We start from the raw sequence: 12,693 nt of genomic DNA on the forward strand, positions 1-12,693 counted from the left end.
AAGTACGTCTCCAAATAAGCCAGAATTGGGGTCAAAATCAGTTTACAAAATGAAATGGATCAAAATTAATCTACCATGCCAGAACTCTGCCCGGAGGAAATAGCCTGAATCCTCCCTTTAATTTTGCCTCCTCACTGAAACTGATACCACATGAAAAGCCCTTTTATAAACATTTTTAAAAATTGATTAACAAATATTCTTTCTTCAAATTAAAAAGTCTGATATTAGGAAAATGTACGCTGACAACACCGAGCTCCAACACTATGCAAAAAATTCCCAAAGCTCCAGATTTCCTCTCAGCATCCCAGGGAATTTGCTGCTGATTCGATCTGCAGATGCTCTGCAATGCAGAGCTAAAAGAAAGAAAACATTATTTTCAGTTAACATGGGTACCTCCCAGCTTGTATGAAAAGGAGCCCAAGGTTGTATGTGGTTTTTATTCACCTAGAAAACAAGGAGGTTACATCAAACCAGAGCTGTAACTAAGCTGTACAGATTTCCAAAAGGCCAGACACCTGCTTCTTCACACCGAGCCAGCCACAAGCTTGTCCTCCCACTTGTGTGTCTATGTTACTAATCAGTAAAATGCCTGGAAATCATATATATATGCACTGAAAAATAAGGTTTTGTATTAAAAATAAAGTAAAAACCCCCAACCCCCCCCACCCAGACTTTCAACTCGTCCTTTATTTTTCTAGGTCTCATCTGCTGCTGGTATGAATGCTGCTTCACACACTCATTATTCTTTAATGATGCCTATTTGTAAATAGCAAGATAAGATGCAATTAAGCCATTAGAGTCTAAATAAACAAACATACTAATTAGGTTCTTTACAAGGATTTTTTTTTTTAATGTAAGGACTGGAATTTACCTTTCATTAGTCCAACCTAATTGCAATAGTACATGATAAAAAGACAACACAAATGAAGGACTTTATATCATTTCGAAACATAAGGGATGAGCTGGTGATCCCCTCCCTTAGTAACACGGCATATTGTCTTAAGGTGAACAACTTGGCACAGAATATTGTTTAAAGGTTAAAAGACAGATTTTGCCAGTGGCCAGTCGCAGTTACATACGGGTGACCCTTCTCAAGTATTGCTGCAGGCGATGAAATGGATTCTGTCTCTTTTTTCCATAATAAATTGTAGCACAGTAGGAATTTTGCAGGGACGAAAACAATGTCTGATCTTGCAGAATATGAATCTATGGGAGTATCAGCACAGACCTGTGAATCTTTGGGACTGGGCAGCAACACTGGGGCACAGGAACCCTGCAGAGGAAGCAAAGTTGTGGAAATTTCTCACAGGACTTTGTCTGCTCTTGTTCACTTCCCCATCAAAAGACTCTGTCTTGCTCTTGTATTAGACAAGCAGAGGACAATTCACAATTTCCTTGCCATACCCTGCTCATACACTTTGTTGATTCAAGACATTCTTCCTCTGTGTATGTGACTGCAACTGCTGGCTTAATGCTTTTTAAATGCTGGTTCTTGCTCTTAAGAGACAAACTGTGAAGCCACCACAGCCCCAGCAGCCCCACCATGAGCCCAGAAGCAACTTCTCAAGAATTCAGCTCACTCAAGAGATCCTTAAACTTCCCAGCAGCTCCACCAAACACCAAAAACTACCTAGTGACTCCAAGAGAGTAAATCCCAAAACGAATATTCACCCTATCTACCTAAAATTAGGCTCCTCAGCCACCAAAGTGGATCACCCGATCTATACCCCTACCATGAACCTGCCCACCTCTACCTAGTGCCTGCTGTGCATTGGTTTCCAAATGAGCTGCCAGACTGGTGAGGGGGAACGCTTGCACTGTGAAGCATTTTGGAGAAAAGAGACTGTTTTGAAAATAACAGCATTAATTTGTTTCCAATCAAGTTTGACATCAATAGTGATTTCAAATCACTTTGCAAATTGCGCCAGCCCCACTCTTCCCAGTTCCTCAAGATCGGGGTCTCTTGAACAAAAACCAGTTTGGTGGCCTTTTAAGAACTTAATGGACAAATAATAAATTGCAGAATCCATTTTTCCAGCAGAAAAGAATAAGGATTTTATGTAAAACACTGACAAAACAAAAACGACACACAAGGCATGATTCTGTTTTAGTGAACAGATGTCTAGCCTATTTGCAATTAATACAGCCCACTTCCATACAATCAGACTGTTTTAAATGCTTGGAACAAGATTTGAAAGTTCAAATGCAAATGTGTCTGATTTTATGGAGAATTAATGACATTGTATAAAAGCATGGTTCCTATTTTTATGAGACACCTATGAAAAATCTAGGCATCAAGATCAATTTATACAATTTATCATAAAAATTGGGAAGATAACATGAAAAGAAGAAATCATGATTTTGGTTTGGCAGAAACAATTCCAATGTTTTAAACTGAAATTTAGTTATAAGTTATACTTTAGAAACAGCTCAAATTACAGAAAACTATTCAGTTATCTGTAAAAATATTTACCCAGTGTTTGTAACTTCTATAGCAGTGCTTTTATATGGCTTTACAAACACTGGGGACACAAACAATTTTAAAGAAAAAGTAGTTCCCAGATGAAGAGAAGAAATTAAGGTTCTACACCTGACTAGGCCTAGCCAGGTACACGACCCAAAGGAAGTCAGATTTGTCAACTGGAAACACAGGGCTAACGTTCACTGTTTTCTAAAACATTTCTGATACTAATGAATGACTTGTACACAGGAATTGTTTCACACAAAAAAATATTCTGAGTTTTGGTAATGGAAACAAGGTGTGTGAAGGAATAATCACACCATCAAATTATTTTATGAGAAAAAAATAATGTACACCTACGAGTACAATTAACCCCTGACAAATGCAAAAATCAATGTATTTTTCATCAATTACAAATCGGATCATGGTTTCTTATCCTACAAGATGAGGTTTAGCAGTTTACAGTTCCTGGCATTTGACCAACAAAATCTCACAAAAACCTTAAGGAGTCTGCAGTTCCCTCTGCTGCAGCGGGAAATTAATTTTGCGTAACATCGTCATTAAAGCCGATATAATTCTACATTTAGTCTTGTTTATGCATAGTGTGATTAAAAGATTAATTGAAAAATCACTAGTGAAGATTGGGATTAAACAGCACCTTGAAATGCCATCATAAACTCCTTTTAAAACCAGCTGAGGATTTCACACAGCTCTGAAAGGTTTCAATTATTTATGTGTTTGGTCTGTGTAGCGTAAATCCAGACTAATGAGGTACAATTGCTGTGTATAAATCTAAGATATAAAAACACTCCTTATTGTCTGGAGGAAGCAGTAACCTCACAGGACCAGGAGGTAGCAACATTTCAAGACACAGCTCCGGTGCTCTCAGGAACAGGTTATTTTGCTTTTTGCTTCAACTTCTTGGCTTATGTGAAAGTTGTGCCCTGCTCTGGGAGAACCCAGCTTAACACCAAGGTTACTTGCCCAAAGACTCATACCGGCAGGCTCAACGGCTGCTAATTATTCCTCTTGAAACACCGGATGAATCTTAGACCTTCAAAGTCCCACCCCTACAGCGAAGAACATAAATTGATTTCCATGTGCACATGAAGTTGTAGAGTCTGGGGCTAAAACTTTCTGTATTAGGTCTTCTTCCTAAAGAGTATTTGTTTGGCAAAGCCTCCAGCTATTCTGAAGTTTCAGAGTATCTCACAGGCTCTCCCTTCCCCTTCTTCCCCATCTCCTTCCAAACATTTCTACATTCTTAAAATACGTATAGTTCTTACCAGTGCCTTTTAGGGTGAATACAGGCTTTTTCTGGCAAATTGAATGATTATATTTAAAGATGTTTTAACATAACAACGATTCCTCTGCGCCAAAGACCTTCATAAGCAACGGCAAGTATGATACGAGCAGCCCAAGGATGAAAATGGTTGCTATCATACAGTTAGTTAACTAACTCTGCGCAAACAGTATGGTTGTGAAGCATTTTTAAATATAATAAGCATTATCTGAATCCTTTGGTATCATGGTGAACCACACCGCTGCAAGGGAGCAACGCCAAAGCTAACAACTTGGGCTAAGTTCAGTGTGCGAAATCACAAGTACTGCAGAAACCTCCCTTCTGCTGGGGGAGGTGCTCTTCACGCTGCCCATCCTGCAGCACCTTTCACTGAGTGATTTGTGGCTGAAAACAGCAAAAGCTTTAGTAGCAGTCAGGGCCAGATGGAAAGTGCCATATTGGCAACATCCACTGAGACAGATGGGAAAGAGGGAAAACCTGCCTAAAAAAAAAAAAGATAAACCCATCACACAATCACATGCAAAAATACTTTAAAAACAATCTTTTTGATCTCTGATCCAAGGAAAATATGTGTGCCACTGGTTCCATACAGGGCTGTTATCTGGTAGCTACAATAATGCCCTTGATTTAGAGAGCAACTGCAACATGGAATTCACCAAATTACTGCTGCGCGCAAAAGGGGCTTCTTTTACAGCTACCGCCCTTCCAGCCCACCTTATTCCTTATCAGTCACATCCAAGATAATTTACCTAATTTCCTAGTTGCACCTGAATCTTGAAAAGCATCATCTGTTTTCCGACCTCAAAAAGCCATTAGAAGTGTAAGGCCCTTACCCCTCAAAAAGGGGCTTTAAGAAAATGGAAAGGGTTTCAAAGTAAGGAAGTAAAACCAGGCATTCTTCTATAGAAAAATAGTTAAAGTCAGCTTAAGAGGAAGTGCAAAAGCTTCCAAGACTTATAGCTTCTTAAGACTGCATTGATTAATTCAATTCTTTTCTGGAATATATTGTTCCACTTGGTGAATCCAACAATTGCAGATTAAATGTTTTAATGCCAGCTGTTTACGTTAGCCTCTGACTCAGTTAATCTCTTCCAAATTTGGGGCTGTTCAAAGAAAGTTAATAATGGGATGCCAGACAGTTGATTAATTAAAACTAAAGGTAATCACAGCTATACTTACTATAGAGAAATTAAAAGAACCTTTGAAAAATGTAGGCAAAAACCTAACCGTAACAAGTGTTTTACAGTCAACAAACTCTAAAAAACACATAATAATTTAAGGAGCAACCCTAACATTGATGTACATTGACTCAACAATTCTGTTTCGATAAAATATCTGATTTTCAGATTCATGTTACTGTTTGCTTGGAGACAAGAAAAACTCAGACATACACTCCACTGAGCCTTTTGTAATAGCTTATGTGAGAAAAGACAAAATAAGAGGAAGTGCCACGAAAAATCTGAGATGGAAAAGGCTGAATTGGTCTCAGTTCTTCACCAATACAGCACGTTTTCTAGTTCTACTTAAAATTTGGCAAAAGATGGGACTTCTGCCTTTCACTTTAGAGGAAAATCAGCATCCAACTGCCATGCTACAGATTCCACTTCCACATTGCTGCCTCAGAGTAAAGGCTTTAAAGACTTCTATAAGTACAACAGCTGCCTGCAAAAACTGATGTGAACAATAGGTTCTTCTGGAATGAAATCCTGCTTGGTCAGGCAGAAATAAGTCGAATGTATTGGAGTTGTTTATCTCTAGTCCAGACTTTCCTGCTCATTTACTTCAAAGGCAAATCCTTGACTTCATCATATAACAGAAATTCACTGACCCAAGAACAATTTGGACAAATTTAAATCATATTGGTTTCCTCCTCCTTTTCTTCCTCCTACCACTCTTTTCCTTCTTAATTATCATGATTAAGACTCATTCATTGCCAAGACTGCTGAAAAACTCAGTGAATATATGAGTCTGCACTCATATTTCTACAACCACATCTAACAATCTCTGTTGAAAGACAAAATTCTTCTTAGCATTCATTTGCCAAAACCAATAAAGATCCTACATTGCTGTGATGAATGAAGAACACTATGTTTCTGAAAAAAAAAATCTTTAATATAATTATCTTTATTTATAATTACATTATAATTTTATATATATATATACACACACACACAGAGTATTATCTTTATCTTCAATATAATTATCTTTAATATATTTTTAGGAACAGTAATCCAGTCCCGTAAGAAATCCATCTCAGGGGACCGAGTGATCCAACTCACCAGCAGCATTGCAGAGGTTCCATTTGGCCGGGACAGCTGGATAGACATTTCAGGGAACATCCTATCAATCCGATTGATCACATCGTCGACGTATCTACCAAACAAACCAAAGCAACAGAATTAATACAACCCGAAAAACAACGAGGTGCTGTGCTCCAATTGCTATTTTGCAAGGGATTAAAAATAATCAGGAAAAGAAAAAACACCTCAAGAAAGCTACACTTGCACAGCTGGTAAAGTCAGTCCACTTTTAAAAGTAACAAAAGAATGGGATTAGTTTGCATAAGAATCTTAATCTGCACTTCTGGCTGTGCATTAAAAAGTTTCCCCATTCACTCGCATGACTCATTACAGCTCACTTGCTGAAAAACAAAGTCAAAACATCCACGAGCCCAGAACTTCCTTAGCATGGTGAAAGAGGAGATGCGTAATAAGACAGCACTTCAGGATGAGTAAGCCACACATCAGTCAGTATGCACCTAACTAATTTTAAACATTACTTTTTTGTTTTATACAGTATGGGATTTTATACTGTTTCCTAAATGCAATTACTCCAGGCTCCACAAATGAATTCAGCTATCGCATGTGCATGAATAGAGATAACTGACTGAGAAACGGGCAAGGAGACATTCTGTGTTTCTTCATCAGTATGTGAACAGAACAGGTCTTACAGCCTTGCACACTATGAAGCAGGTTATTGCATAGCTTAAGTTTTCTTATTTTCCAAACTTTGCTCAATAATAAGTTAAAAACAATCAAAATACGGAGTTGCATAAAACAAGGGCGGCTTCCACACTGACACAGTCTGTAGGCATTAAGGAAGGAAAATTAAAGCAATTTAAAAACATACAAACAACAGTTCGATTTGGGCATTAAATCTTCTTGGGTCCTCCTGAAAAATCCCAGGGGACGTGTACATTTAATTCTTTAAAAATGTGATCCAGGCTTGTTGGGAGTAACCAATTTGTCAACTCCTTCTTAGATCTAAGACACTTTGGACTCAGAAGCCTCTTAATTTTGTATTGCTCTTCAAAAGCCAGTTGACAAAAAAAAGAAAATTAAAAAAAACCACACTAGAAGAAATAAAGCAGGCAGCCTTTTCCTTCTCTTCTCAGTCAAGAGGATGTCAGAGAAAATCCAAGACCAATATGATACAAGAGCATAGGTGTACGTGCCATTATTTTGCCCTTTTTGCCTCTCTTCAAGTAGACATCAGGTTTCCTGAGGACTCATCAGAACAGAAGGATTCTTCAGAGATGCATATATAATTACTAAATTAGCCCGACTACATGGCGGCCTCAAATATAAAATGACAAACAACCTAATCTAAGGCAAAATTCTTCTGTGGATATGCCCTTCAGAGAGGACATCTGGTAAAACATCTTGTGAAGTGATGGATATGATAAATCAGATGCAGCAAAGTAATGTAAAAGTGTAACTGGTGACGACTTGAGAGAAAGCTGAAGAACATGTGATAAAGACAAGATAAAGTGCGCTCCTGAGGCTGTCTGGAAAGAGGGTCAGAGAAAAAGCTGCTGTCTGGAACTTATTTTGCAGAACTGAAATACATTAATTTAGTGCCAAAATAAGCAGCCACAATTTGCACGTCTCCGTCCATCAGTTTTAGCTCAAAAACATGATAGTTCCTATTTATGTTACAGAGCCTCTTACGCAGTCTCAGAGAAGCGTAGTACTTAAGGATGGAGAAAAGTGTAATTTTACTTTGCCAATACGCACTTCTAACTTCTAATGTGCTTACCACATCTCGGGTTTCTCCTACTTACAAAAGACGCTGGTGGGAACAAGCACTTACTAACCCAGAAGAAAGAACGCAAAGCGGGGAAAAGCAAACGGAAACAAATTTGCAAGAGTCATTTGCCATATCTTAATCTTAAGGAAAAAAAAACTGCATGGAATTCTAAGAATGAAATAAAAGCTGAAATTACATGGAAATGGCTTCTCCTCTTGTGCTGGAGCAGGCATTGTTCCACCCACAAAGGCTGAACAGTGTCTAGACAAACTCCCTCCCCACAGCTTCTCTGTCACGCAAAGGATGCTCAAAAAGGTCTGAAGACAAACCACAAACAACTGCAAAAGATCATACTCCATAATCCTCATAATTCAATTACAGCAAGGTAGTTAAACTCTTTACAGACAGCATTTCATCTTACTTGATATATTATCTTTGGAGGTCTAAAATAATACCACCTTATAAATGTGCAACATCCTAAGTGAGTATCATTCTATTCAAAAAAGCTCCAAGTAACTTCATCAGTGCCTGCATCCTACTCCAGACCTGTATGCATCCTAGTCAGAACAACCGTTGATCAACAAGACTTCCAAACACTAAGTTAGATCAAATACCAAAGCGATTTTACTCATGGAGTTCTACTGCTCAGCGGGAGGATTTTTTAAAGAAGCTCTAATAGTAGATTTATACCAACTTCCCTCTCCCATTTTTTCTCATCCTTCTCCCCTTCATGACACAGCCTCACAATTTTTAAGAAGGTTTTAAAATTATATTTTTGACAGAAAATCTTTCTTTTAAAAATGATTAATAGCATCATTTAGGAGTACACGTCTGACGGTGCAACAAAACCAGTGAGATCAGACCTGACATCAGGTGTTTTCTGAGCCTGTCAACACTAAAAAACATTTTCATTTTAATGTAGTAGAATACCTTTTTCTATGAACACGCTACAAAAGTCAAAACCCAACAGTCTACTTCATGAGCATTAGCAAATGCTAAAATGAATTCAAAATGTTACACTCCAAACAAAGTCTTGTTATGAGCATGCAGAAAAATCAACACTGGAAATAAAGGAACAGAGACATGACTGGAAAAACTTCTCTGCTATTTTGCCAATAAGCGTACAAATAAATCCTGTAGCGTGTATCAGAGGAACAGTGCCTGGGACAGTAGACACTTTTGAAGCCAGTAAGAAAATACTGTTTATAAGGCAGGAATTATGCAAAATGCTTAATGAGAAGTTCAACTCTAAAACATCAGCTTGACAAGGTAGAAATAATTCAGGAACCACCTTTGTAGATAAATGGTTTTGTAACATCTCTGATTCACACAAAAGCCCCCCAGAAGACAGTAACATAGAAAAGTAATTCATTAGAAATGCCTTTCAATTCCACGCTGGACAGATGGCTTAGTTCTCTAATGTGACCTCTCTTCTTTCTTTCTTTATTTTTTTTAAACTGGATTAGATCCAGTGATCCAATGGTAGTGTGATGTTTAACAGCTTAGACAAGATTTAAATAGCATTTATCCCACACGGTGTTTAACTTGCATGCTGTTCATTTTTTCCACTCAATAGAACAATTTAAAGATTGGAAATAGAAGTATTAACAGTAATTTCTGAGGAGGTCTTTTGGAAGAAAGAAAATTCTGCTAAAATATCTTGGAGAGCCAGAGAAAAAAATACATATTTGTACTATGAAAGAACGTAATCTTTCCTATACACTCAGTGCAAAACACCACATACGAGATTAAGAGAAACTACAATTGTGTTGAATCCGGATTCATGACACTCTGGACAGCAACAGGGGAAACTCTCCACACATGCTCTCACTTATGAGCACAGCATTTACTTGCTCTCGGATTTTTTTAATATTTTTTTTTGGCTTTCAGTTGTTATTTTCAACACAGCTAATAACTGCCTTTCACAGGTCTGTATTTCAGAAGCATGGGCTGGCCCTGTAGACGCTCTCCAGCATATGCAGTGCTCACTAATGAAGGCATCGGTGCAAAGCGCCTGCCTGAGCTCTACTAAGACCCACGGAGCAGCTATTTTTTGCAGAACGAGGCTCACTGTGTAACTTAAAGCTTTTAGCAGGCGCAGGATTTTAAACACCGTAGATTTCATAGAGACCAAACAGTTTTCAGGCAACCTGGTTAGAGAAATATTATATTTTTAAACATACAAGGCAGACACAGTTGTACGATTTATTAATCAATGAATTAAAGTTTTAATTTGTGTCAGCTACCTGCTGAGCCAGACTCCACAGGCAGCAACTTCAAGTTGATAGGCGGCTTTTCAGAAGCATCAATTAACAACAGTTATTAAAAGAGTGACCTCTGCCAGCATTTGTGAGATGACACTTCCTGCTTGGATAGGCAAGGAAGAACGTGAAACGAAATTCAACAAATCTCACACTGAGAAAGTGTCTTCAAGTCTCAAGACTAAATTAGAGAGCTGGCACAATCCATGACATCTGTACATCAGGCCTGGAACTCTTTGCCTCTTTCCCCAAATTTCACAGGTTGTCTTGGGGGTTTTTTTGTAATTGTTAATTCAGGCTCATGTTTCCTGGCTCCAGTAATAAAATCACTCGCTTGTTCTGACTAACCTCTTCCCCAGCTACACACTTCCTTGCCAGGCTGCCTTCTCTTACAGCTAACACTGTCCTCTTGGCCTTTCTGAACAAACTGCTTCAGTGGTTTCCTCTTCCTTCTCACCCCATTTCCACCTTTCTGTTGGTGGAAGACTCCACCCAGGCTCCTCCTGGCTCATCTCATTTCCTTGAGTTACCTTTTCACCCGCACGCTAACTTGGTCTTCTGCTACCTCTTCGATGCCTCTGTTCCTACTGTGAAATCTTTATTCATGATAAGGGATAAAGGAAATATGTTAACTCTTTCAAATAACTGACTTCTAACTGCCACAAGGTAAGTTGACAGCAGAAGGAGCAAACCTGAGTCTCTCAGGTCTTCAGTTCTTCAGTCTTCGGGATACAACGTTATGATGGGTACGAGGGAGTTTTGGCCCTGAAGTGTCTTGGTAACGTGAATCCACAGGTGTGGGAAGAAGCAAGCCAGAATGCAGAGATTGTAAGGCACAAATTTGCTAAGATACCTTGGATAAAGGTCCCTGGACAAAGATCCCAAGGGACAAATTTGGCAAAGTGAGACAACACACATCTGAAAGCACTGAAAGATTCAACTCCAAACTGAAAGAAGGCAGCTTTCCATGTATTCTTGCAAGTTGGTTTGTTTTCACCTTTGCTAGGGATGTTATTTCGGTCACATTGGGATTATGTTTTATTATTGAGTGGATGCAAAAGATTAAGTTATGTGCCTAAATAGTCTAGAAGTGTTTACATATAAACACAGGGTGGTCTACTTCAAAAGCATATGCACACATAGCTGTATCAAACACTTAACCATCTGCACTTCTCACTCACAAAAGGCCAAACCTGGTACAGCACTTAAGGATGCATGTGAAGTCGTTTGGACAGTTCTCTAAAAGCCAAGACAGAGTGTTTAAGGGTTGGATTTACAAAGACATTTAGAAACCTGAGGCTGTGATTCAACAATTTTCAGTCTTCAGCACCAATAGTGCCATAAGGCACTGACACATCCCCTCCCGCATGCTGCAGCACGCAGCCCCCTCAGCTGTGCTGCGCTGGGAGAGCTGGATCACACAACTGATCTGGCTTAAAAAAAGAAATAGAAGGAAAATGGATTAGTCTAAATCTAAACCAGTTCCATGATTCAGCTCCCTGTGTGACTGTGTACCAGCGCAATTAGCAGCATGGGCCAGGAATATTGTAAACTGGGGTCACTCTGTTACAACAGCAAAATACCGTTCTGTGCTAAGAAGCGTTACTTACACTGTATTGCTTATACAACAAACCCAGTTCTGAATTCTTCAGGGCTACTGTGAATCCACTGATATGGAATGGTATAAACCTGTGAGCAATGTCCTCAAAGTGATGCTACAAATGCATGCAGGTTCTCACACTGAACGCTTATGAAGGGCAAACCTGCCCCTGAGTCAGTCAGTCCCTGGACATCTGCAGATTTAAGTTAAATATGAACATCTCTTTAACACACTCTTAAAACACGTATTTTGTCAGTGCACAGCTTGTTTTTCAAGACAGAGCAAAAAGACATCTGTTCACAACATTAAATTCCAGTGCACCACCTTAAAAAGCATAACTTTAATAAGGAAAACTTTGTTGAAATCATTTTCTTTGTACTTACGTGGAATGCTCTTCAAAATGCCGTTAATTCACAGCAGTAACCAAGAGAGGAACATGGATATTAGAATGTGTGAAAGCTGGCTAACAAAATAAGCATGCGCCTACTTTACAGTCATCACTAGGATCTTGTCTGAGCCTGTCACTGGTCTGTGCTTTATGGAAAACATCATTAACTCCTTTGTACTTACCTTGAGAGGGAAAAAACCTCCCTAACTATGCAGCACCAGTACTATCAGAATTTCAGAAGAAATGCTTCACAGCATGTTTATATTTTCATTTCTTCATGAAACTAGATGTTGCTCCACAGCCCAACAATAAATGTTAATAACAGTAATTTTCAGGCACCTGGATGTAATAATTCTGAATCAGAACGATTACATCAGTGTTTATATATAAAGACAGTTCCTGAATTACTCCTAACTTGTCAAGCAATTTGTGCCCCACCTGTTAGCCCAAATTTGCACATGCGCATAGGATTTTCCGTACAGTAAGGCTGTGCCCAAAGTCCTCAGGAGAAACTCAAGCCAAGAGATTCATCTGATCTTTAAAAAAAAAAAATTAATTAAAAAAAAGGTTTGCACAAACACCACACAGTTCTCCCCCACAGGGTTTCAGAGATGGATAATCCCCACCCTCTCCACCACCTGTGGTTCAGCA

General features: G+C 38.8%; 1 protein-coding gene across 3 annotated transcripts in view; it reads right to left on the bottom strand.

The window, feature by feature from the left end:
* MED27 (mediator complex subunit 27) overlaps positions 1-12,693 on the bottom strand; it is an 87,994-nt gene that overhangs the window by 21,548 nt on the left and 53,753 nt on the right. For all 3 annotated transcript variants that reach the window (XM_010193089.1, XM_010193096.1, XM_010193083.1), the window contains exon 5: positions 6,044-6,137. In XM_010193089.1, coding sequence (XP_010191391.1) covers positions 6,044-6,137 — 94 coding nt within the window. The remainder of the gene's footprint in view (positions 1-6,043; positions 6,138-12,693) is intronic.

Source organism: Mesitornis unicolor, unplaced genomic scaffold (genome assembly GCF_000695765.1).
Source record: "Mesitornis unicolor isolate BGI_N332 unplaced genomic scaffold, ASM69576v1 scaffold3161, whole genome shotgun sequence".
In the NCBI taxonomy this organism is placed as follows: Eukaryota; Metazoa; Chordata; class Aves; order Mesitornithiformes; family Mesitornithidae; genus Mesitornis; species Mesitornis unicolor.